The sequence below is a fragment of the Anopheles funestus genome, chromosome 3RL (assembly GCF_943734845.2).
Source record: "Anopheles funestus chromosome 3RL, idAnoFuneDA-416_04, whole genome shotgun sequence".
NCBI classification, from domain to species: domain Eukaryota; kingdom Metazoa; phylum Arthropoda; class Insecta; order Diptera; family Culicidae; genus Anopheles; species Anopheles funestus.
The window spans coordinates 20,710,240-20,737,709 of record NC_064599.1 but is presented as its reverse complement, the minus strand read 5'-3'; the positions used below and the strand labels follow the sequence as shown (position 1 = coordinate 20,737,709).

Sequence of the window (27,470 nt, the reverse complement as noted above, 5' to 3'; positions counted from 1 at the left end):
GACATATTTCATATTTTGCTTTTCGCGTCGTTGTTTCCTATGTCCTCTACACTTTAACATTAGCTTTGTGTGTGTGTAGATGGCGAGTTACGTCCACGATCTTCGGGAGATCGCTTAGTATACCAAAGGGAAAAAAACATATTAAATACGGTTCGTTTGATAAGTTGTCCGTATTGGTTAGCCGTTCGACAGGTGAATTACAACATGTGTTGTAATTCTTTATTACCAACATGATAGAATTGTTTTATTCTTTTTCACAATGATTCGGAAAGGAAGAGAAGATTTAAGTATTTTTTTTTTAAATATTTTTTTTAAGCTTTGCAACTTATAAAAGCTTCTTTTAACGAACTGTCCTGCAAATAGAAGTTTGTTTGAAATAAGAAAATATATTATCCAAACATCACTTGATAGATTCTTGAATAGAACAAAACAGGAACAAAATAAGATATAAATAAGATAGGCAGAGACTTTCTAAATGATTTTTTTTTCAAATAGTAAAAATGCATGCTAGAAAAATCTAAATTTGAAGAAAAAGAAAGAAAAACAGAAGATTAATAATAACACATAATATAACATTATAACAACATTAACACTAATAATAAAAAAATGAAAGACATAAAAAACGAAAAAAAGATGACATCAAAACAGGGGAAAACCAAAAACCCAATCGAAAACAACAGAGGAACATTTGTATGTACAGGAACAGAGCAACAGAGGAAAACATTTCTACAAACAAAATTAAAGAAGCAGACAATCAATGAATAAATAAAAAAATATGGATTTTATTTCCCCCCCCCATTAATGACTCACTCATATGTTGATCATGGTTAGTGGAATTCAAATTACGACAACTTAATCTAAGACCTGACGTCATCTCCATACTATGGAAATGGAATTTCCTTTAGTCAGCTGGAAGTTAGCTTCGATTTTCTTTGGGGTTTTTTTTTTCTAACATAAACCATCATTTTAACAATTTTGGCTAAACATAAGTGGTGACATTTATGCTGTTGCGCACGTGAGTTTTCTATTACACACATTTTATTTTGCGCTCGATCTCTCCTACCGCGTCGCGCTAGTTGGTGGTACCGAGCCAGAGTTGCTGCACGCTAATGTGCCCTCACGCAGAGAATGAGTCTGTGGGTATAATTAATTTTTTCGCATAGCACAACCTTCGAAAAATCAGCAGCAGCTTCTCCTTTCAATGTCACACCGTGTATCCACTACCCACCATGTGTGTGTGTGCGGGCGATGATTTTTGAAGGCTTGAAGGCGCCGTGAAGAGCATACAGAGAAGGTGTTTGTGCGCGTTGTGTTGTACCATTTTAGGGGTGGCAGAGTTTTGGCTTACCAAAATCATCAAAAAAAAAACACACAAAAAAAGCATACATACCTGCGAACCTGCTCGAAAGATTTTAAATACCACACGTTTCGTGCTCTTTTGTGGTTTAGCGCACCGATGAGGAGTATCTTTTGGTTTGCACAGCACGCTTCTGGTGCGTCGTTTCGGTGAATAATAATGTTTTAGCGGCGTGTATCTGTGGAGGTAGAATGCATAGAAGGCAAATGAAAAGTTGTGCGAATGGTAGAGAATGTGAGCGTAATACTAACGTGTAATGTGGCAGCATTTTGCTACTGTAAAAAGAAACTTTTTTTCCAATCCCGCAATTGCTGTTGCTTGAAAACGCTTGCGTTTTTCATCCTTTCGTTAGCATCTTGCAGTATTACTCATCGCACACATTCTTATCATCTTCTGGTGCTGCATATTGCAAATTATTACATGCTAATTTTCCCCTTATCTCGCACTAGCAAGAAGAAGGATTTTAGTTGGAATCTTTTCCCAGGAATGTATTCACATTTTAATTGCCACCTTCGCCATCTTTCTTGAATGCGAAAGCTTACTAATCAGAAAAACCACACTCGCAATACAGAGATCTCTTTTTCTTCTTCGTTCGTTCTATTACCCCTTTTATGCTATTGCATTATACGCTGATGTCCACGCTGATGTATTTCGCTAGCAAAAGCTCTCAGTAAAGAGCGCAACCCAACACACAACGCTGTAAGCATCTTGGTAGCAACCAAGCACGTGGAATGACAGTGTGTGTTGCGCATGCAGCATGAAGCACATGCTTCGGGGAGTGCTGCTCCCCACTCCCCACAAACCTGCCCAATCACAGTTTTCCCCTGTCCCGTGATTCCCCACATATCGGTCTCGGGGGCGCATAGTTGTGTAGTGAAGTGAGCTCTCAAGGAAGTTGACCTTGAAATGTATAGTTGTTGTTTGCATGTTATATTTATGATTATTTTACATGTACGTACATTGCCTCCCGCCTCTTCACCGGTTTTATGTCCGATCAGAATAGAGGAGGCATCATGAGTGGTGTGGAGGAAGGGGGGGTAGGAGGTGGGATAGTTACGATCAAACTCTGCGTTGCTGCGCCTTCTCGCCTTTGCCGATCAACTACCTACTCTTCCTACATCACCCGCCTCCGCCACATGTTTTAACCTGTTTTTCCACCTCGAATGATCTACAATAGCGTCATGACCAAGAGCGACTAAAAATGGGTTTTCAATGTTAGTATTTTCCCGGTAATGATGAATGAATGATTTATGAAACAAAAACAATCGAAAGGAATAGTTTTGCGTTCAAATTAGTGTAATTTTAAAAAGTAAAAATTTCTTTGATATTTTTCATTTCAAATCACATGGAAATTGGAATGTTTTTCAGATCTTTTTCGTAACATTTTTTTTAAAACACCTAGCTAATTTATTGGATTAGCATTAGTGTTCGTGAGAAAGTATACATAATCAAGAGTACGTAAAAATATGTTTGAAAAAGGAACAATAATTATCAATATTATTTCCTCGGAGCTTCGGGCTATTTCTTCAGGCTATTCGTCAAAAATCATTAGAGCTCAGGAATTTAAAATAAAATATTAAAAAAAAACTTTTTAATCTTCAACTGCTTGATTAGCTGGATGTTCAAAATTTACATCTGCAAAAAAAAGATAAATTTTCAGCTTTCAACTTTGATATTTCCAATTACCGATGAGTCTACTGTATTGGACTGAGACTTCGTTTTTTTAAATCACGATCTTCTAGAAATTGCAATACAACAATGATAATTATTTCGAATATGTTGATTGTGTATTGTGATTAGAGATAGTCTTCTTCTTTTTGGTCTAATAACCTTCTAGGCCAGGGATCAGCAAAGTCCGGCCTACTAGACGATTCGAAACGGCCCGCGAGAAAAATGTTGTAGATCTCACGAATAACAAAATCCAATTATCACGATATCAAATTATGTTTAGTCCTACGAATCCAAATCAACATTTTGGACATATTTCTGAAAAAAAAAATAGCTAATATCTTGCGTAGTAAACCCTTTATCCACATGTTTCAAGATAAATTTCAAGTATTTGGTCCACAGTTTCAGGTTAATTTTTTTACTGCGTGGCCCTTTTGGTAAAAACTTTACCGACCCCTGTTCTAAGTGATCACTGCAATAATTGAATTACAAGGCATAATTCTATTCCCTGGGGCGGCTCGGTGGTGCATGTGATAAACGGCGCCAGTCCACACGGCCGGACCGGGTTCAAATCCCATCCGGACCGTCCCCCCGTAGCAAGGACTGACTATCCGGCTACGTGGTAAAATAAGTCTAGTAAGCCAGAAATGGCCGGCGTGACCTGTAAGGTCGTTAAGCCAAGAAGAAGAAGAAAAATTCTATTCACTAACTAACCTCTTAGTGAGCCCAGAATGAGATTTGATACCGATCCTGCCGTGTATAATGTGCGTTAGTACAGCACGAACCTTTAAAAACAAAATTTCTGTTCGGTGGATTTTGTTATTTATTTCCCCTCCAAGTGATCATAAATAGATGATCATCAGAATTCATGAAGTCATACAAAACTGAAGATCGTAGTTTCTACTTTTGGATAAGTAAATGTAAATGCACTAAACTTAGTGCACTTAAACCAAACATCTTATCTATCACCGTGTCTCATAAAGCAATAAATTCCACACAAACGTTCTCAATATGCAATATAGCTTTGAAGGTTACCTGTATGTGGACAAATGAGTTCCTTCTAGAGCAAAAAACACTTTTCGCCTTCTGGTAACTGGACCTGGCCGTCCAGACATGTTGTGAGCATTTGTGTGCTACTACTACCCCCGTTGGTGGTGTGTACAGTATTTGCATTAGCGGGCGCAAAAGCTGATCTTTTGATACGCGCACAAACCTTCCACCACCGACATGTATGCACCTTTTCATACCTGTAGATCACTATGTCTCTTGGTGTGTTTTTTTTGTTGTTGCCTGTGTTTGATAGGCGTCAGAAACATTGAAGTAGAGAGGGCGAGAAGGGGCAGTTCTATGCTGATGGCACTAATAAACGTGGCCACAGTTTTTTTTTTTTTTTTTTTTTTTTTTTTTTTTTTTTTTTTTTTTTTTTTTTTTTTTTTTTTTTTTTGTTAACGGGGAGGGAACCTTCAAAAGGTACCCACCTCGAAGGGCGGCTTGCGGCTACAAACCAATCCCTCCGAGATGGGTTATGTGGGATTCATCGTGACGCTGGGCCCGAGAAGCGGACCCGGCAGCCGATGGGACCCTAACTAAACCACTCCTCGACCTGATCCGAACCCTGCCGATGCGCTTGATGTGCGTAGTACTCCATGCAGGAACGTTTGTGCGATGCACCCATCCTGTTGACGCGCTGCTGCTTTCCAATGCTGCTACTGCGTCATCCGTCCTAGTTGTCTCAGCTGCTGCTGCTGCTTCGTGCCTTCCTTCCGCTGCTGCTGCTTAATTCCGCCCGTCCGTAGCCGCTACTTCCGGTGGGGTCTAGCTCCTGCTGCTGTTCTGGTTACTCGTTGCTGCTGCTGCTGCTTCCGTTGTCGTCATCCTTTGGTGCGGTTACGGCGGTAGCTGTTGCTGTCCCGTTTGTTCCGTGTTCCGCCGGCGTTGTTGTCGTCTCCGTCTGGCCGTAGGTGGACTTTCCTCATTCCATCTCACTTGGAGGTTTCTGAAGATGGTCCTTGCGGCGGTCCGGACTGCTTCCCATGTGTTGCTGTTGGCACACATTTCCGCTGCAAGATTTTCTATCGTCAAGCGGGTGTGGCTCTGCTGCTGCATCTCGTGTTGGGTTCGAGCAAACCGTGGACAGTGGAACATTACGTGGTCGACATCTTCCACTTGGTGTTCACACACCGGGCAGTTTGGCGAGCCGTCGAGGATGCCTTTTTCGACGAAGTAGCTCCGGAGAAACCCATGCCCTGTAAAGAGTTGAGAGAGATAGAAATCAATTTCTCCGTGCTTACGATTTACCCAGGACATAATGTCCGGGATAATTCTCCTCGTCTTCATCCCCGGCGATCTCGGCTGCCCCGCTCCGGCTGTCCATTGTTGTTGCCAGCGTCCCATGGTCTCTTCCCTTTGCCGCTTTCGTATGTCTGGTCCTGGACTTCCCCTCGCTACCTTTTCGTCGTGGCAGCGGATGTCCTCCTCTAGGAGAAGGACTAACGGGATAGTGCTTGCGACCACGCAAGCGGCATCGTAGGAGACCGTTTGGAAGGCACTGGCCACTCGAAGAACTCCTGTGCGGTGCGTCCTCTGAACCGTGGTCCGGTGAACGTCCTTCTGAAGAAGCGTCCGTCCCCACGATGGTGCCGCGTAACGGACAATGCTATTCCCAACGTTAACCAAGGGTCTCCTTCTGCTGCTTTTTGGGCCACACTTATTCGGCATCAGAGCGGTCAAGACATTCGTGATACGTGATGCCTTGCTGCAAACCTTCTCCAAATGCCGACCGTGGTGCTGTTTGCGGCAGAGCTCGACCCCCAGGTACTTGAGCGATTCAGTGGATACGATCGTGTGTCCCCCCGCACGTAGTTGACCTACCTGCGGGTTGTGATGAGTGCAGAAGATCATGTAGCCGGTCTTTTGATGGGCCAGCTTCAATCCCACTCCATCCATCCAACGCTCGATCGTCTCCAGATTCCTCGTAGCAAGGTTGCTGATTTCCTGCGGGTCCCTCCCTATAAGGGTGAACGCCACATCATCAGCAAACCCTATAATGTCCACACGCTTTCCGAACAGCTCCAAACGAAGAAGGTCATCGTACATAACATTCCACAGTGTTGGCCCTAGGACCGAACCCTGCGGGACACCTGCCGATACTGGTAACGAGACCATTCCTTCATCCGTTTCGTAGTGGAGCGTGCGATTCGTGAAGTAGTTCCGCAGCAACGCCTGGAGGTACGGTGGCGTGTTCCTTCGCTGCAGAGCTGCTCCGATCGCTGTCCAGTTGGCCGTGTTGAAGGCGTTCTTCACGTCGATTGTCACCATCGCACACAGTCGATCGCCCCTGCGCTTCTTGTCGAGCGCAACCCTTCCGTTGGCAATCACCCTGTTGATGGCATCCATGGTTGAGCGTCCTTTCCTGAATCCGTATTGGGCATCAGCGAGACCGCCCGTTGCATCCAGATGCTCCGTAAGTCTGCGCTGTATGAGTCGCTCCAATACTTTTCCCAGAACACTCAGCAGGCAGATTGGCCGGTACGACGATGATTCTCCGGGTGGTTTCCCGGCCTTCGAGAACAGCACTAGCCGTTGCCTCTTCCATTCGACGGGGAAGTGGCCGGAATCGATGTAATGCTGGAACGTTCTCATGAAGACGCGTGGAAACGCCGTCATCGCCGCAATCAAGGCCACGTTCGGAATGTTGTCGTCTCCTGGGGCACGCTGGGGATTGAGCGATTTTGCAATGCTCACCAGCTCGTCCTCGGTAACGGCATCCCGTGCCGTGTCCTCGTCCGTCAATCCTGTTGCCGTGGGCCATTCCATGGGCGGTTGCACCGGAAAAAGTTCGCCGACGATGTGCTGCAGCTTGGCTGGATCCCGTTCCATCGGTACTCGGGCTCCTTGCCACATCTGCCTCCGGATTTTGTAGCCTGGCCCGAATCCGTGGGGCCTGGCCACAGTTTTCAGGGTAGCAAATATTCACTCGATGTGTAGTAGTATTTAGTGGAAGTTATGATGGTTCAGGGTGTTTTGTGGAAGAGGGGGTTTGAGGTGCATTTTGGCTCACGGCTAAGGCTAAACATGACGTTTGTCTGATTGCTCGAGCTCCCTCTACTCGCTCGCGTGGAAAGGAGGAATCATGGGTTGGTGGGGAGAAGGCAGGTAGCATGACCTTCGCCCAGCATTAGCGTGTTATGCTGTTTGGTTAATCGGTAATAGTCGGACGGTGTGTGTCGAGGGCACAAAACCACACATTACAAAAAAGCCAACCGGGAACCATCCGAGGGAGGGGTGATTCGAGAGAGGTTGGAGGAACATTTAATTTTTTTTTTTCGACTTCTTTTCACATTCGCTTTAGCATACACGCGGTGCTGGAAGTGGAATTTTATGATTAATTTTTTGTTTCCAACGCTTCATCCAAAGCAAATTTGTATGACTTGTCGTTCCAACCGGAATGAATCTGTGTCTGTGTGTGTGTGTGCAGTGCATTTTGCCAGGGAGCGATCGAATTGCACTATTAATGTCTCTAGAAGCGCGAGAGGTTGTGTGTTTTGCAAGAAAAAGGGCGCGATGGGTGAAGTAGGGTGACCGAGCGTAGAAGGGGACGGAGTTTGGAAACTTGGCCAGGAAAAACCACACACACCGAAACAGGCTCGCCACTGCATCACACGCAGCTCTCCGTACGGATGCATTCGTCAGAGTGCTGTTGGTGGTGTTTGGGGTGTTTTGGCATATCAACGAGGACGCTCATGCACGCGCGCACCTTTTCTCGCTCTCGCTCTCTCTTGTTTCTTGGAAGTCTAGCTAGGTGAGGTTGATTAGAAGGGAGGGAGGACATCGTTGACGATCGCAATGAATTACAATTTTTTTAGCGGAAAATAACAAACCTGCGCGGCGGCGGCGGCGCCCGTCAACAAAAAAACCACCCTTCTGGGGTGGTACATTCATGAGAACTGCTAATGTGAAGCTCTCCTTTCTCTCTCTCTTGCTCTTTCTCTCCCTTCTATGTTTGCCATTCAGCAGTTCTCGTTGTAGGTTGATAGGTGGATTTTATTGTATGTGTACGAAACACGCCAGCAAAATCGTTCACTGCCGTGACACATGGCCTTTTTCCGTTTTACAATTAAAAAAAGGGGGAGCTTTTATGTATGTGTGTGAGCGCTTTTTTTTTGCACCCTTACTTTTCTTTGTGCAACGCGCTGAAATCACGGTCAATGATGAATGTAATAATAAAGGATTGTAATTTAGCTTTTCTTTGCGTAAGTCGTTTATGTCTAGCAATTCTCTTTTTGTTTGTAAATTTTCTAAAGGATGGATTCTTGATAAAATTCTCTATATACCTAATATAGGGGTCTATGATACCTTAAGTTAGAAAGCTAAAATTTTTAGCCCGGATCTGTCAAAACATCGAGCAGAATCGAGCGGGAAATTGTTGACAGGTAATAATATCATCATGCAAGGATTCCTCAAGGACCTAGCATTTTGACATAAAGAATTACATTAGGCTGCAGTTTTGTAGAACCACGTTTTGACGAAACAGGAATTACAGCATCGAAATGTAGTTCGAAATAAAGGCATAGCACAAGTAAAAATTTGTAATATTTTTCATAAAAAGCTGAACATAATTAAACTCATGTAATTTCATTGTTGTTTTAAATCCAAATTCAATCAACATTCAGCCGAATCAAATATGGCCTAACCTGTTTCAGACCTGCTAGAAAAATGCCTTGTTTTGACATTTGTCGAGCAGCTGATCGAAACTAACATTAGAAAAATTTTCTAATCTGAAATACGCAGGCTTATTTTGCTGAGCGGTTTGTATGGAAAACATGCAGCAAATAAGCCGCGAAACGTAAAAGTCCATATAAAAAAACTAGTGGAAGGTATCATAGACCCCATAGTTGTACGATGTGATCGTCCTTACGAGAATAACAAAATATACAGAATATACTAGCAAACCCTGTCAAGCAATTTTGAAAATCCTTTAGCTGTAGCATTTCTCGAACAAAAACCCTCGAAATTAATTTCTCATTTAACTAATGGAGAATAATTTTAAGTATCCCCGGATTCTGGAGAAAAAGAGGAAAATTTATTGCAAACCTTGTTGAGTGATATTGCAAAAGATCACTAGCTTTTCGAAAATTCTGAAAGGCTTTCAAAAAAGATCGCAACTCACCACGCACACAAAAGAAAAACCTAATTGAGTGCTTTGCAAAAGCGATTTGAATATTAGCAAAGCTTTGCTAAAATCTGACCAAAGTTCTTATTAGCTCTATTGCAGGGGTTTCGAATTCTGCATTCTTTCGAGTTGAATTGGAATATTATTATTTGTACCCGTTTTTGTTATTATTTTTTTTTTAACTGGAGTTACTGGTTCCGACCCAGGATTGTTTCGAATGGACATTGCAATTTTAATTAGATTTAATTATTATTTATTCTTTAAATATTTCATCATGCGAAGTATAAAGTGATTTTTTATTACGTTTAATTTTAATAAAAATCCAAACAATTGTAATAAATGGGGGGAGAACGTCTAGTATGAAATGTTGAAACAAAACAAAAACAAGTTTCCTCCCAACAAATGCCAGCTGTGTTACCCTGTCACACTGGCTCCTCCGCTACCGAATTTAGTTGAGTCGATTGCGATCATTTTCACCATTTCGTTTGGCCGCTTCTACATTTGGTACACCCGGCGGGGTCGGTCAGAAGGAAAATCAAGCGCGATATCCTGTTGTGTGGAAAAGCAAACATCTGTTCAATTCCGTGGCCCAAAACGAAGCGGAGCAGCAGCATATGTGCGTTTTTTTTTTGGTCTTCGGCCTTTTCTGCATTATCCTTTTTTTCCATCCCTTGTGTGTGTTCTCCAAGCGTGGAGGGATCATTTCCGCTCTGTGGAGTGCTATGGGTGGAACTAAGGGCTAGAGAGCATCAAGCAGACACAGGGGTTCGTGTACCGATGTGTAGTGTCGTTTGCGACGAACGACGGCACCCGTTTTTGGCTTCAGGGGTTCGAAACCCAAGCTTGGGTGGTGTGCGTGTGAAGCATATTTCCTTTCCAGTTGTTTGTGGAGCTTTGTTCGTAAGCAGCCAGTTGCACCGCGCACCGCACCGCATCAATGCAGCACACCCTTATTGTGTGATGCTTTCACAGTCCTATTCCGGAGCAGTGATTTTGAAAATGTGTAACTGCGGAGATTGTGCGTCTCTGTGAGTGGTGTGCGAAGGATATGGGGTAAGAGGGGAAGAAAAGAAGGACACAACACACCGCTACAGGACGCGAAAGATGGATCGTTAAAAGGGACGCTGCGATGCATATGGCAATTGGAGGGAGCGCATAGACCAAGGGCAAATTTTTGTTGGGTAGCTAATGCTGGGCAGGCAATGTTGTGGAGTGTGTCAGGGCAGAGGAAAATGGAATAGAAACGGGAGAGCAAAAACAAGAAGAGAAAAAAAAGGTACAGAAGGATACAAAGCGATCGAAGGAAGAAGGAAAAAAAAGAAGTATGCACAGCTTTAATGCGTTGCTGCGCCAATGGCGGCCCTGTTTTCCCTTAGCTTGTTCCACGTCCTGTGATCCTTGTGACAAGGATCGGGGAGAAAATGTACGCTCTTATCACGTGTGCTGCCACGGTCGGGTTTTCTGTTTCTCGCCCTTGTAAATTTTTCCATTCCCTTTTAGTGTGCGGTTCGAATCGTTTTATGTCTGGTGTGGTGTGGTGCACTTGGAACCAAGCGAGGCTTTCCTTTTTGGGGTGCATTTTCAATATCAGATTTAGCTTCTCTTTTTTTGTTGTTGGTTGTTTTGGTGTTCTTCAAACGAACACAGCGAAAAAAAAATTGGGAAAAGAGGTACACATTTCAGTTGGGTATTGTAGTGATCCCGTATCCGGAGCCTTGGGTTTTGGGAAGGGAACATTATATGTCCTGGGGGATATATTGCCGGGTTGTTGTTGCGGAGATTTGCTACCTAAACGAAAAATGTGTGTTTGCTTCTCTGTCTTTCACAACCAAAAACTTTGCCTCTGATGCAGCAGTGCGTTTTCGAACGTGATTTTGGATACAATTTCGGGGACGATCCTCTTGGAAATTGTTAATAGAGGGAGCGCCATTCGCTGTGGTGCGTGTTCCTGCTTGTCCTGTCGTCTAATTGTATTGCTGCTGCGGGTGCGTCTGCATGCATATGTATACCGTTGCAGAGAACCCACAGTCTTCTGGTGTGCAGCTTCAGATTTGTTGCCCCCTTTGGAATAGTAAGCGTTGCCCGGTTTTTTTTTTGTTTGGTAAGTTCGTTTTTATATTTTTCATAAAGCTTCACAGGAACCCTCGCACACACTGATGATGGATGACGTTTAGGGGAAGAGGGTAAAAACACAGGGAGAGTATATTCTTTTGGGTTGGGTTTTATTGGGGGTATCTGGATAACAAAAAGGGAACAAAAGAGAAAATCCGGAGAATTGCTCCGTGGTAAAAGTTCCTTTTGTTGTTTCCTCCGAGTGTCCCTTCCAGCATCGGGGATCACAATGGGTCGTGAAATTGAACTTACCTGGTATGAAGTATCGTTGGAAACCATAGGGAGGAACACTACAACACAGATGTGCTTGGTATGTTCTTCGTGAACTTGGTTGTTACTGACGAACGAATGAATACTATGCTGATGGATCATGTTGGTCCAGACTTTAGGATCTCTGATGATTTATGTTAGAAAATTGAACATTGTAAGGTCGACAATTACTACAAATTCAAATGGTTAACTAAATTTGAATTCTTGCCAGTAATTCACTACAGACATTAAATAGAATAATATATTTATTATGTTTTCATTTCTTTAGTTAGTCCCGAGTTAGTCGAGAGAGAGAAAAGTATGCAAGTCTCAAGTTTCAAGCGAGAAAAGTAGATCTAATGAAGAAGAGATATTTAAAGAAGAAATAGGCAACAACGGATGTGGTATAAGGGTGGATGTAATACTGAGCACCAACTGGTAATTGGATGTTTCTTTTGCAACTTGTTTCATTACCAGCGGACCAGTCCTACGGCCGAACCAAACCTTTTTCCATGTCTGGTTCACTGGAATTTCTTAAGGACTTAAACGTATGTCATGATCTTGCACCAAAGCTCAAAGCTAATGTATTGTATATTTTACTTTTAGTAATTCTGGAAAATTAATATGTTCTTAGAGAAGTAATTGATATCCCATGGCATGTATCTTGATCGGTTGTGTTAGAATTTTCCTCTTGAAAGCTGAATGTTTTCCACTTCATTGCAACGGCAGTGTATCCTTTTTTCAATAATAATACACACATTATTATAAGATCAATTGAAAAAAAAAACATAGTTTCAAACGAAGAATTGATGAAAGATCGGATGTGGCATAACCAAGTTCCGCTTGATTTCGTGCTTGTGGGGAACATACAAACACCAAACCATCAGTTGACGCTTTCTTCGTCATCGCAAGGATGTTGGATCGTGTTGCCATACGGGTTTGTGGTGGTGTCGCTACCAAAAGAAAAGAAGAACAGAACAGGGAAACCCAAGGGCTTTCGACAGATGCGTCTATCTCCCATCCTGTGTTTGTCAGCATTGTCAATACGAGTTCGCTTTTCCTAGGGAAGTACCTACTTTTTTTCCCTGTTGTTGTTTTAGTTTCTCTTTTGTTTATTTCGCAAGGGGAGAATGAAGGTAAAATAGGGGAGCATTTTACACGGACACGATGGGTTTGCTTCCGTTTTGTTGTCGGTACTGTACTTTTTCGTTTCCACGCAAGCACTCCGTTAGCCATATGCATCCCGCTGACGCTATGACTCCTTTCCAAAGGAAATCTCCTGAAGCGATGAAAAATCCTTGCGGGAACACTGTAATACAGCTAAGCACGCTTTTGTTTATTTGTATGTGTGTGTATGGTACGTTTGAATTGCGAACATCGTCATCATCATGTGAAGCATTTGTAATCGGGAAAACACGGATCCTGGATCTTGTTCCATCGTCCTGGTTGTTACCCACCATTTACCTAACCCCCACAAATACACACTCATATTACTCACCCCTCCGTTTCGCTAGCTTTTCTCCCCCTCGTGCCACCACAAGTCCTGGAGTGTGTTTCCGTCCCCGTTCGTGTTTGTGTGCGTAGCGTCGTCGCGCATGCAGTGAAAAATATCAAGGGGGAGATCGTACTCCGGAAAGTCCGGATCCTGTGTGTTGCGAATTTCATTCGTTAGGGGGGAGATTCGTGTTTGTCTGTGTGTGTCTTTTGTTACACCGTCCGGTCAATGACGCAGATTGCGCTTGTGTTGTGTGTAGCTGCACAGGCGATATCCCTTTTCTGTATGACGCATCAACCTTTATCTACTGCTAAAGATCACATAGAGAGCTACAAGATAAGCTATTTTTTCCATTTCCTCGGTTTTTCTTTTTTACTTTTTTTTTAAGTGATCATCGTTGGGAATAAAAAAATAAACATATCATATACTGCACACAGTCGCAGTAAATGAGCAAATACGCAACGAATGCTTTTTTCCATCATGTTTTGTTGTTGTTTGGCTGGTTGTTTTTCCTTCTCCCGGAGCTTTTCTTCTTACTTGTGCATCGCTTTTTTTGTTGTTTCTTATTCTTTTGTGTGCATCAGGTCACGTATGCAAAGGGAGAGAGGATCTACACACGCACACAGAGACATTCAAACTTCGATTGCAAAATGCGCTCAAATGCTCATGCGCATACGAACATGGCATGTGTACGGTGGAAACACGATGCCCACTGTTGATGATGATGATGGTGATATTGCTGCGCTGATGACGATGATGATATTTTTCCCATTACTTGCTCTCTATCTCGCTCTCTTTCACACACGGAGAAGGGTGCGTGTTGGGTTTGTGGGGGGATTAAAATGAAAACGCAGCCATTTTATGCGCAGCAGCATATAATACAAGCAAGCACCATCAACAGGATACGGGACCGATCCTGTCGGTGGTGTGGTATTGTGTTGGTTACATATTATGGTTTTGTGGTAGTCGGTTTGTCCTTCCGATGTCGTCATCTTAATAATGGTGGTTGATCTGTTTTCCCTCGATATAGGAAATCTGTTCGTTCGATTGCAATTTATGCTGATTTGCTGTTTTTCTTGGCATAAAGGATACTCCGAGTACAATATAACGTCGTTTTTAATTGTGTTTTCTTTGAGTTTTGACCTGCGTAGAATAACTATAGAATAATTCATTATTCATTTGATTTCTTTAAATTAATAAATTCATAAAGTCTAATTTAATATTATCTTGTCAAGAATGTTATCATCGGTTTTGGAGATGATCTGTCACAAAGCATCAGAGATCTGTCAAAGCTGTCACTTTCGAGTAACACGGAAAAACAGCGTACCGGTTGAAAGAAGTCCGGTTAAACGACCTTAATTCCCAGAATAGTATTGGAGATATCCACGTCCAACATTGGTTATTATGAGATCTCAGGACTCAAAAAGATTCTGGATTGATCTTCATGTGAAACTGACATTTCCATGTAACACGGTTAAACGGACATCCGGTTAAACCGTACTCGGATAAACGCTGCTATACTTAAAAGCTTACATTTCCTGTCAAAGGCAAAGAAGGAATTTCCTTTTAGACAACCGATCCACGAACTAAGATCGGTAACAAATTTTGCAAGTGCAAATTTAAATCTGGTTTCATTTAATAAAAGCCATACAAGACGGAAACAGACGAAGAACGAGCTATAGATTGATGGATCGATTTCAGTTTAGTGTGGTCTTTTAACCGGGAGGAAATGGCAAAAGAGAGAACCAGATTTTAAACCAGGTGCCTTTTTTTCACTACTCTTATTTCGGGGTGTCTGTTTGTAATTTTAAGTCTCCCCACAAAAGTAGCACTGAGGTTCAAAGAGGAATGTGTGTGACGGGCTGTGGTTTTTTTTTCTTTCGTCTGTTTTCTCTTTTAATTTTCAACCCCCTACCCTTCGTTTGCTTTCGTCTGTTATAAGGCGTACAACGCACAACACCTGCGCACACCTCTCGGGTTGATACCCGGGTTTGTGCTGCTGTTTCGCAAAATATCACCTTTCCAGCACTTACCTACTTCACGGCCCTCTGGGACATGTTGTGCTTCCCGGTTTACCCCGGGACCCCAAAAATATTTGTGGTCAAGCAGTGGTGTCGCGCGGAAAAGAAGGCTTTTCGTGTTTGGTTCGAAGAAAAGAAGCTGCAAATATAGTAGTGTTGTGCTGGGGTGGGGTAGTAGTGTACGGAAAAAAGGGGTGAAATGGAAAAAGGCACAGCAGCGAGTCATTTTTCTTCGAAGGTATTGAGGGTAAAGTTTGGGGAACGTACACAAAAAAAAACCCACAAGCACCAATCCACATCTCTTTCCAACCCCGTGTTGTTGGTTTTTTGGTCATATGTCGTTTACAGTGGTCGCATTAAGGAACGCGCAGCGGAGGGTGGATCGATCTCTCTTCGAGGAAAAGATCATCAACCCACACACAAATCTCATCTTGCCGTAGCATACCAAAACCAAAAAAAAAAAAAACGAAGTCCCAAATCGCTTGCAATACTATATCTCTCCATCCTTACTTTTTGGGTCTCTGCCTCTGTGTCTCCTGTGTCTTCCTTTCTTCAACATACCCACCTACCCCGTTTCGGTCCTTTTGCAACACCCGTCCTGTCACTTCGACGACGTTGGACCCCCTACTCTACACCACGACCCATGACCCACCCGTGGAGGCCTATGCTGTGTACATGTGCGTGTGTGGGTTGTTGTTTTCGTCTCGGCCCCTTTGTGTGTTGATTTTTTTTTATTTTGGGCGAGTAAGCTTAACGAGAGCTTAAGAAGCAGTTTTTGCTTCTCCTTTCGTTCGGTATTCATTTTGCCTTCTCTTTCGGTGTTCCTGTCTTTTCTTCTTCTGTGCACAACACCACCACCCGTTTGGGTTTTTGGTGTGCCTATGTGACCGCATACATTTTCGGGTTTGTGTTTTATCTCGAGCAGAAAACGAAAAACACAACGCTTATGCGCTCCTTTTTCCTTAAACATTTTTTTTTTCGTTTTGCTTATCTGTCTCTCGCTTTGTGTCGCCCTTTTTCCCTCGGATCGCTTTCTTCTGCTTGCGATCGAATTCGAAGCTAAGTGGTTGGTTTTTGTGTGTGTGTGCGTTTGTGTTTTTTCTTTTCATTTTGTTATTCATCTTTTAGTGTGTGTGGTCAATTGAAATAGTAGTGTGCGATTTTTTTTTTTAGTTTCGAAACTTTTGGGCAGTTTTTTGCTTTATTTTCCCTTTTTTACCCCTTTTCTTCAAAGCCTTTTTCCAGCGGAATCCACACAAGATGGAGTGTTGTGTTCCTTCTTTTCCGCATCTCGGTAGGTTCACTAAGGAGAACGGTTAATGTGGGGAATGGATCTGTTCGTTTCCTCGTTTGGGTTACAGGTATAAACGATTGATCGTGACACTATAATGACTCACTGTGGCGCTGACGATGATATGAAAAGTTTTAAATATTTTTATATCTTAAGTAGTTTTTTATAGTTTTTAAAAGTATCTCTTGTTTAGTATTATTTAGTACGTTTTACCATTTTCTCCAATTGTTAATGTTGAAATGAATAATTCCATTTTACAACTGTGTTGTCTGTCACATTTTCATGTTTGTTTTCAATTTCCAATTACTTTCTTGCAATCTTCTTCGCAAGAAATCTTCTTTACCTGACGGTACAAGAAACGCTTATGTAAAAGTTGACCCGCTGATGGCTTTGTTGTCCTCATCTCGCCTCTTCTTTACCCATGTGCCTGTGCGGTTTTCCAGTGCGCGCGCCATCTTCCAGTTTCCCCCGGAGGGCGGTTGGTTTTGGGGTCTTTCCATGAAAAGCTCATCATATTATCGTTTCCCTTTCCCTTCTGCTTCGGTTTTTGGATGTTTTATGTTGCTTTTTTTTGGTTGTTGTTTTCTTTTGTAAATTTAGCCTCTACCGACGCATTCCTCGCTTAAGAAGCAGACACGTTCGATGGAAATTTCCTTTCTCTCCTGACGATCGACTAACATGAACGCATACACACGTACGAAAAACCTTACCACACGGCCAGATGGGTGTAGTTTCCTGCAACACACACACACACAAACACATTTATGGGTTTTGTTTTTCCTTTCCTGCTTTTCTTTGTAACCAATGTGTGTTTGGTAGCGGATCGTCGGTTTTTGGCAAGAAGCAGCAGCAGCAGCAGTAGTAGAGTAACATATGTGTATGCTAGAGCGGGAGAGCATGATGCACTAGCTCTTCTGTCACACCGGGTTTCCGTTTCATGCTTCATCTCAGTGTGTTTTCCGTTTTGTTTTTTCCTTTGACTACTTGGACCTGAGATGTGCGGCGGGTCCACCGTATCAAGTTTCACATTTCCTTTCCCAAAAAAAAAACGTATGCAGCACAGCACACGGAATAAGCTGTTAAAAAGGAGAGAAATAAAGCAAAATACCAGGGGGGTTGTGGGTCACGCAGGTAGAAAATTTTGAAGCAACTTGTTTTTTTTTTGGTTTAAAATTTCCATAAGAAAAGGGGATGTTTTTTGTTGTTGGCTGTATCAGGATGGTTTTTGTTGCTTTGCAGGACGCATTGGGGAGAGGCGTTGATCTTGTGGTTTTTGTGACTGGATGGGGATGTGTATATGACCGGATTGAGCGATCGAAAAGCATTTGTTTTACTTCATTGAAATTATTTTTAAAATTTGTACTAGAATTTATAATTTATCTCTTTGCTGTATATGATCGTTAGCTTCATTATGCTTTACCATTTGGGGGAAAAAATAAATTATTAAACAAAAACAAAAGTCAAATAAGTTTTCATCAGTTTCTAGAATGGGAAAGCGTTAGCGTTACGCACGGAAAATAGAGTAAAGTGTTAGTAAAGTGGCTACGCGAGATCCCATCAGCAAAAGAACATAATGGCTGTGCCGCATTTAGCTGGGCCCGTACGGTTGCGTATGGTCACGCACACCATTACCATTAACGTGTTCGTCGAAGGTTGTGAAAAGCAAAGGAAGGCAAAGGATAATGAAGAGGAAGGGAGAGGAGGGAAGAGAACCGCGCGCTACAGAAGAAACGAGAAACGTACAAAGGATCGGTCGAAGGATGAATCATGCTTCTAGGCTGTGTGTGTGCGTGTGGAAGAGAGAAAGAGAGTGAGTACGGTAGATAGGGAAGAAAAGGAACGAAACGTTGTTTCGCGCAGGTATAGTGAACATAGGTGTGAGTGAGTACATTTCTACCTACAGAAGAAATAATGAAACACTACAAAGAGGAATTTGATTTTCCTTCCTTTTTTCATACTGAATCGAAGCTTGTTCTTTTACGCCACTATATCAATATGGCAATCCTTCTTTCTGAGAAGCTTGTTTAAGCTCCAAGCATGATCAAACGTTCTTTTGTTCCTTTTACTTGAATGAGAAAGCTGGATAGTTATTTTAGAATTGCTTTTGTTTTGTGTTTTTTTCCCCCAAAAAGCTTTGTCTTTAGAATGGTTTTTCCTTATATATGATGTTGAAAGACTGTATCGCCATGAATGAAATTTTTTCCCCATTTGTGTAATAATTACTGCCGAAGAATTTAGCACCATTGGAATTGAAAACATCTCAGTCGTAGAATAGAAGATATTCGAGCGCTAAACTGCATTTAAAATACTTCGCGCTAAACGCTGCGCATAAGCATATTTAGTGTATTTCTCAAGCATAGTGAGAGTGAGAGAGATAGAAGAGGAACCGATGATGCCTTCTGATGATGTTGTAGTAGCTGAACAAAAAAAAGGTCTACCAGCAGCGTTTGTTTGTGTGCGTCATGAGCAAGAACATCGAGAAGAGGACATTATTACATGAGGGCCATGTTGCCTGCGTCATCTGTCACCGTGGAATGGGGATCCAATTGGGAAGATGTGTTGAGGATCTGATGGGTAGCTTTTATTGCGTTTAGCATTTGTCCCGAGCTGTGTCCATTTTGAATTCTTTACAGGAATGAATATACGCGTAGAAAAGGTGTGAGATGTTGGAGTTTATTTTACTTCTTCATCTCCTCCATTATTATTGCACCGAGAATATTCTTAAGCATGGCAGGAATTTTTGCAGTTGGGTTGCTAATTGCGTTACTGTATGTATTGGGTGAAACAAAATGGCTCTTTGTGTCATTCTTACCGATGCGATACGATCCTTTATGATGACAATTTACCAATTAAATTTCTCGTAAAAGGAAATGAGTCTTGGAAAAGAACTTCAGGTGTGATTGTATTTTTAAAAAGTAGATCCTCGCTCGTAGTTTCGACTGAACTTGTTTGAAGAAAAAGGACCAACAGATCGATTAGCCTTGTGTGTTAGTACTAAGAGTAGTGTACATTGAGGGTTGTATGTGTGTTTTTGATTATTTTCCACATACACTCACACTACACTATGGTTGCTTGAAGCGCAGACATGATTGAGAAGGATCTGTTTCCCTTAGCGAAAAAGGTGGCTTGCTTGGCGTCCATATCGCCAAAATGGCGTAGTAACGTTTTCAAGTGTTGTGTGTGTGTGCGCGCTTCTACCCTTCGCAAAGCACACTACGATTTGGGTATCGACGGCGGGGTAAAACCAACTGGTGTATGGTTGTGTTTGTGCACGACTAGCGATCACCCTTTTTTCCATCGGTCCGTGGTTTTTAGTAGGGCCCGCGGGAAGTTTTTTTTGTTGGGCGTTTTAAGGGTGGTAGTGGCGCGAGAAGTGGTAGCATGGCACTCGCATGGTACCGGGATCCTCCAAAAAGGAGATTGTGTTTGTGTGTAAGTCTGTTTGTCAAGCATTAATGCGGGGTATTCGCACTTTTCTGCTTTTCCGGCGGCGATTCGCCTAAAACCCCTGCCGTTATTCCCTTACCCGTGGGCCGTCTCATGCGTTTTTTTGTATTCGTGTGCTTTGTATGACGCACACTACTGTGCCGGGCTTTACAGGCTTTTTTTTAATGTTTCTTTTGCGATCGCATTAGTACAATTTTCCTCCTTTTTCAACATATGTGCAGCCGGATGAGGGCCGTCTTCATAGTCACCATCATCACCATCATCATCATCATCGTCGTCGGTGTGTTGTCCGGTGTTCACCCTCAGCACAACTCGAAGCGGTCGAGGTCGCGTAGTTATTTCACGTGCCCAGTAGTGTGCGTTGGTCGCATAAATTGATTGGTAGGGGGGGGGGAAGCCAATTCGTTGTTAAAGCCCAAGCATCACCACTAAGTAGGCGGTTGTTTCAGAGTGTGTGTGTGCAAATGAGTAAAATATTTCATTTCTCTCTCTCTGATCACTCTCTTTCTGCTCGTCGCTTGCGTCGCATTCTTCGTTTAGTGTTCGCCATCTTTTTCACACCCGTGCAAACGAGCCTTCGTGCGAGAGTATGTGTGTGCGTGCGTGCTCTTTCGCTCATACGCACTAGTCTCGCACTAGCCTCGCTCTCCCAAAAGTGAGCGAGAGAGCGGGAGCGTGAAAATGCGCGATGCGTGTTTCGGTTTTGGGCCTTTTGTATGGAGTTGTCGGGCAGCAGGCTTTTAGTTGCCATCGGCGCGTCCATGAAATCGTGTCGCTTGGTTCGTGGTTGCGGCCCCGAAAGCGGCGTGTGAAGTGCGGCGCACATATTTTGTAAAGAGAGCAAAAAAAAGGAAGAAGAAAAAAGCGAAACAAAAGCGCACAACTGTACCGACCCTCCACGGTAGAGTGTTGTGTGTTCGTGCGCGCATTTGTGTGTGTGTGTTTATATGTGTATTGCAAGCGAGAGCGAGAGTGCCAAACGATATTTGTATATTAGCAGCGCACAGTACCACCTCGTGTTTGATGGAAGCGCACGCAGCCGACCAAGCGATCGTATGCGATATTTAACGTGTGAGGTAAAGTTTTTCCTCGTTCTGGAATATATTTTCGGTTGTTCGTTTAGAAAGGGTGTGGGGGTGGAGGTGTTGTACGTTCACTGGTTTTGTGAGATATGCGGTGTGTGGGTTCTTTTCTTGTTGTTTTTTTTTCTCTGTGGAGGGAAGAAAAGGTCGTCTCTTGCCGTGTGTTTTGTGCCCGTTTTTTTATAGAAGCATGGTAAAAAGGAAAAACTAATGTGGATTATTTGCCGTCTTGATTGTTTCTTTCTATTTTGTGGAGTGCAGACTGTGTGTTTGTGTTGCGTTATAAATACGAGGTGTGCGTGACAGCCATTTTTATTTCGGCGCCTTTACTACTATCGGAAGGATTATACTCTCAATACGGATTACAAATTACTTAATGGTGACGCACGGGAAAAAACACAAACGTGTGATTTGCATTTGCATTTCGACTGCGTTTTTGCGAAGGTTCTAGAACGAAAGTGACATTGCATCTTCGGTCCCTTCTTCTTCTGTGTCGCGTCAGCATAGAAGCTTGTGGGCCTCTCTTAGCAACATAGTGTGCGATATGATCTTGATGGAAAATCAAGTATGTGTACGTGACTTCCTTTATGACGCTCTTTAGAATGTCGAAAATAAGTGCTTTACCAGATATACGGGGATTTTTTTTTGTTTCTTTTCGCTTGTTGTGTGATGACATTTTACTCAATTTTATATGTGCATGATGGGAAGTTGTATTTTTGGCAAGAGAAATTTGCACACCATCATTTAATATTGTCACCATCAATGGGGGTTGCTGCTAACGATAGAGCTCGAAAAGAAGGTTATGCTTCTTGTGTATGCGCGCGTGTGTGTGTGTGTGTGTGTGTGTGGTAAGCTTGTCGATGCATGTGTATGCTGTTTTTGTGCTAGCGTGTGCCTACGGCGGCCGTGTGTGTGTTCGCATTTAACGCTTTTAACCTCGTCGGAAAGTCGGAAAAATGTGGTGCGGCAAGCAAGCGCAAGGGAGAAATCGAAGTAGCAAGAGCAATATGACACCCCGGAGCCGTGCCGCGGCCAAAGAAGAGTAGTTCGCTCTACCCCCCCATATATACTACAGCCCGGTCGTGTAATGGTGGTGTGGTGTTTTAGTTCACCGTCACGGGCTTGCCTGACTGCTGTGTTAAACGGTTGTGTGTGTGTGTTGTGTGGCACAAAACGCGCGCGCCTCGAGGGTGACTATTGAAGAATAGGGCAGATTTAAGAACGGTCAGACAATGGAGAGAGAGAGAGAGAGAAGGGGATAGGAATGAACGACGTTGATGATGATGGTGCGTGTGTTGTGTGTTGGTGGTGATGATGATGATGATGTTGAACGAAGTCGATCGCTCCCGCTAGGGGTTGAAATGGAATGTGTGTGTGTGTTTGTGTGTGTTCTCCCCATCTCTCATAAGCCTTGTTTGTGCCTGCGCCTGGTCTTTCCCATACATACTAGAGTGTGTGACTTGGTCGCCTCGCGACGACGACGACGACCCACGTACTTTTCGAATCACACTCTATGCTGTGGTGTGTAGAGGGTACCTTTTTTGAAAACTCAACTCAACTCATTTCTCAAGTGTAAACGTCGTTTGTCTCTTTCATTTGTTCTCGTTCTTATTTTTCTGCTTTTTTTTGGTGAACGCAAAGGAAAAGCGGACAGTTGCATTGAACAGCAGGCCCACACAAGCAAACAACAGCAGCCGGGTGGCAGCAGAAGCGCTTGAATGAAACAAAAGCACACTCGTCAAAGCAAGGGGAAAAGTGGTTGAGTTGAATAATACCGTAAAGGGGGAAAAATGGAAATATAAAGCGAAATTAACCTTTCGCTGTTTTGTTTGTTTTTAGCAAAGAATATGGTTTGTGTGGAGAGTGCTGCAAGTTGATTGCTTTGTGTGTGTGTGCGCGCGGGAAAGGTTGTTCGCGGTTAAAAGGGGCCCTTTAACTTTCTGTTTGTTAAAATGTATTTTTTTTATTTTTTGAAAATGATCGTCATATTCACTAAACAGGAAGATGAATAATATTTTATGAACGCTGCTTGACGCTAAGAGTGAATTTTGAATTTTAGTCGATTTGTGACAGATGATATTTTGACAGATGGTATTCTGACAGATGAATATTCTTCCACCTTTAAAAAACCATGGCAACAATGATGCCATTTCCATTTCCAGCATATTGTTCCCGTGTACTATGCTGCGTAGTGTGAAACCGTGCGAAAGAGACAGTGCGACATTGCGATCAATCATCGTCGTAATTTTTTATGCTCAGATTCTCCATTTTCTAAACCTTCATTCTTACGACCACGTTTTTCGGTTTTTCCTTTTTGGCTCTCAGCCGCCAACTGTTGTTGAACTGTGAATGTGATTTTTTTTGGCAACGAAGAAAAGCGCGTCACTCTCTTGCACATACTACTTAACATGTGTGTTTGCTGGTAGTAGTGATGTTTCCGTGCATCGCTTTTCGATCACGATGATGGGTAGGAAAAGCGTGTCCGGATGGTGTGAAGCACTTCCCTTCCCTCCGATGGCTGCTGCTGCTTCTGCTGTTGCGTATCATCATCGTCGTCGTCATGCTTGTATTTAGGCTTATCGTCTTTTCCCATTTTTTACCCCTTTCAATATGGGTCGCCATTTTCTCTTCTTGTCTTGTCTCTCACTCTCACCGATTGGGGGGAGGTTTTTCCCCCCGCGTCGCGCAAGCCTCGCGGGGATTCTTTCGCGAGCCAAGTCGCTTTCGCGTTCTTTCCGGTAATAAAGGTGCTGCCGGCAACCCATGGAAGACAACAATGGTGGGGAAGAACTGAAAGTAGCCCCGAGAAAGCAAGAAGTGCTGGGAGATGTACATTTTCACGTATTCTTTTCACTTTATTTTGCACTCTCCTTTTTGTGTGGAAAAGCGAATGCATGCCGCCGTATGTGTGTGTGGCATAAGATCTTCATGGATGGTATTGTCTTTCTATTTTTTTACTTAAGAATATTTCATCGTTCGATCGTAAAAGTGCCTCTTTGTAATGCGTGTGTGGAAGGTAGTAACAATGGCGGCCCAAACATACACGCGCAAGCCTCTTGGTTTATGAACTTTTCATTCCACATAACCGCGAGCGTGTGCGTGTGGTGAGTTTGGGTTTTTCCATTATGATTTCCCGAAAGGATCGTGAAGATTTTACTAAGCTGGTGACGATGATTATTTCCATTTCATCGGATGATCTTGTAAATTGAATTAAATTCAACACAAAGACCATGATCGTTAACAAACATTTTCAAGGTGCCGATAACTATCCGATTGTGGCAGTAAATGTTTTTTTTCCATTCCACACATTCCTTTATGTATGCGTAAAAGAGCCATAAAAGCGCACTTATTTCTTATCGATCAACTTCGTCGCCTCGCTGCGCACATACCTGGCAATAATTTATCGATCGATTACCAATTTAGCCCCAGCAGAAGCAGCAGCACGCACAACAGCTTCGTTGTATTTCACAAGAATGTGGAAATAGTGGACGGCAGATGTGTATGCAGGCCGCCGCCATTACCATCGTTGTGACGTTTGGACGCACTTTTATGCTGTAATGGCTCCACTGCTTGTGTAGTAGTAGTATCGAGCACAGTCGCTTTTAAAAGAAAGTGATCCAAAAAATGGTGAACAAATTTTTGGTTGATCACCATTTATTTGTGAGTTCTGCAATTGGAAGAATGTCACATTTATACTGTGGAAAAATCCCGCGTGATGAGCTTTCATCATCACACCATCAACATCCCACACGTGATCATTTAGTACATGTGGGGAATTTGTGTGTGGTGAATTTCTTTCTAAAGACGGATTTTTATTTTTTTTTATTTTGGAGGAAAAGTTTAGTTAATTGACCGTGTGTAACAATTTCACAACCATCCATCAGGGGGGGGGGTTCATACAGGGTTACAACTTGATCCAGTGTTCAGGGTTGAATGGTATTTTTCTTCTTTCGATTGTGTGTTGTATAGAATTTATATTTGCGTTGGCCCCCGTGTGTGCCGTCGCTTCTTTGTTGTGTCGTGTGACAGCATTGAGCATTCGTCGACCACAACAAAAACGGTAGCCTCTACTGTGCGCGCTTCCATGCTAATGAACTCCACCCTCTCCACCCCATGCCCATAAATCGGAAGGGGGTTTTGTGCGTGTTTTTCTTCACCCCGCGTATAATATCGGGTTTGGTTGGATCAAATACCTTTATGTGGGTCACAAGTAAATATTTTTAAGCTTTCATTTCACGCATACACACACACGTCTGTGTCAGGCCGCGAATGGTCGCGGGTTATAGAACGTTGTTGGGTAATGAGTGAGATGGAATGATCGCGAGCGACGTAAAGAGAGTGAAACGTGGTTGCTTCTTCCTCTTCTTCTTCGTTTGATCGCGTACGTCATCTTTAATCGAAAAATACACGGGTTTTTTCTTCACTTGACAGGAAAAAAAAAGAAAAAAAACGGGTGTGGTGAGACTGTTTGGGTTGGCTGGTAAGGTTGGGATCTTTTTTTCACTATGATTTATGTGTGGTGTAGTACTGTGCGATTTTATGTTTGAAAAGCGCCAAACGTTTATGTTGTGCGCGCGTCTTATGTTTTTTTTGTGCTCTTGAAAAGAAACCTTTTGTTCTACTAACAATATTCACGCACAAGAACGCAGGCGGACATTTTTGTGGTGAATATTTCCTCACTGTTTTTTGTCCAAATATGCTGTCCAGAAGTTGTGTCTGTTTAAATTTTGCATTGAGAAAATGATTGGTTTGAGTGTGTGTGTTCACAAAACAAAAGGAAAGGTGCGTGAGACGGATAGAGAAAAGGATCGCTAACTTGTATTTTGTCTCTTCTGTCTCTCTCCATCCGCTTTAACATTGTTTCCTACGCGTTAATAAATGGCCTGAGTGTATGTATACAGACCCCACAGCGACGATGCCTTGGTATGTCATCGCTTTCCTTATTAAAATTTGGTGTGATGTTTTTTTCGCGAACCTTCTTTCCATCCTGATCATTAGCCTCGATTCCCTTTTTCCATCGATTGTCTGACGCTTTTTTTTTGCTGTTGGACCTTCTTTTCACCATCGTTCTTCACATTGAAGTAGGCTGTGTAGGGAAGACCGCACAAAAGCTTCTCGAACGACGAGTGACAGATAAATTGTTTCTTTTCCATCAAACTGAAGGTGTAAGTTGTGTGGGATAGTTGTGAACGTTTTTCTCGAAGTCGATTGATTATTTAAAGGGTTTTTTTTCCAATGCCGTGATTTGGTGATGAGCATTTTTTGCATTTTTTCCATGCAAAATGTAATTTTTTGTTAGTTTAATAAGTTCCTACGAAGTTTCTGAAGTTTTAGAATTAGGGGGAAACTCATGTTTCATGTTGTCTCACTTTAACTTGTTAAATCAAATATCACCTTTTTTGTGACTGGTAATCATTAACTAATGCATTTTTCATTTTTCCGTCTTTTTTTACAGAACCGACACGCATAAACAAGACAAACAAAATTAACACAGCATAAAACACAGTCCACGGCTGAAAGAAGGCTCACACCATGGACGATGATCAGCAGTTTTGTCTTCGATGGAACAATCACCAGAGTACGCTGATCTCGGTGATCGACACACTGCTGGAGAATGGAACACTGGTCGATTGTACATTGGCGGCCGAAGGAAAATTCCTGAAGGCACACAAAGTTGTTCTGTCGGCATGCAGTCCCTACTTTGCGGTATGTACAACTAAGCCTCTCTTTATTTTCCGATTTTATTTTTGGTGATCTGTGTTTAAAAGAAGCATATTTCTGTTGTACATTAAACTAATATTTGCTTCGCGTTTTTTCTCGTTTATGTCCATTTTTTAGACCCTACTCTCCCAACAGTACGACAAACATCCAATCTTCATACTCAAAGATGTAAAATTTCAAGAACTGCGCGCCATGATGGATTACATGTACCGTGGCGAAGTAAACATCTCCCAGGATCAGCTGGCTGCCCTGTTAAAGGCGGCCGAATCGCTGCAGATTAAGGGTCTGTCCGACAATCGCAGTAGCTCGTCGGCCGGCACGGGCGGTGGTGCGCAAAAAGGTGACGCAACTGCCGTAAAATCACTTCAGCCTCCCGTACCTGCTAGCAAGGTAAAGCGCGGTTGTTAATGGCCTTTTTCGCCGCCTTAGGTTTCTGGCTTAGGAATACATTAAACTCATGTGATATTTTCCCTTTCTTTCTTTGAACATTATCTTCTCTTTCTGTAGGCATCTGGTCTGACGATTGAGAACAAAAGGAGCTTGAAGTCGGAGTTGCACGAGTCCGATATGTCCGGTTCGCGGGAAGGATCATCTAGTCCCACGTCGCGAAAACGTAAAAAAGTTCGCAGACGGAGTGTAGATACGAACAACTTACTAATAGGTAAGCATAAAAACAAAATCCCACCGGAATCGGAGTGTGTGATTCCCCCCCTACTACCCCCCGTTTCAAGCTCTCGCTCCCTTCAGACAAATGCAACTTTTGAAGTCGTTTGGTGTTTATATCTTATCTTTTGCGAGAATTTGTGTGAATCGATCACAGCCCAAGCTCACGGCTCTGTAGGTTTTTGTTTCTTA

At 42.9% G+C, this 27,470-nt stretch overlaps 1 protein-coding gene across 5 annotated transcripts in view; it reads left to right on the top strand.

Annotated features, from left to right (window-relative positions):
- The window catches only part of LOC125772230 (longitudinals lacking protein, isoforms F/I/K/T-like), an 88,919-nt gene that overhangs the window by 5,968 nt on the left and 55,481 nt on the right, over positions 1 to 27,470 (top strand). For 2 of the 5 annotated variants that reach the window (XM_049443699.1, XM_049443697.1), the window contains exons 1-4: positions 20,516 to 20,888; positions 26,350 to 26,600; positions 26,733 to 27,005; positions 27,123 to 27,276. In XM_049443699.1, the coding sequence (XP_049299656.1) occupies positions 26,427 to 26,600; positions 26,733 to 27,005; positions 27,123 to 27,276 (601 nt within the window). In that variant the 5' untranslated portion in view covers positions 20,516 to 20,888; positions 26,350 to 26,426. Of the gene's footprint in view, positions 1 to 20,515; positions 20,889 to 26,349; positions 26,601 to 26,732; positions 27,006 to 27,122; positions 27,277 to 27,470 lie in introns of those variants that run through there. The other 3 variants (XM_049443701.1, XM_049443700.1, XM_049443698.1) reach the window with 2 other exon arrangements.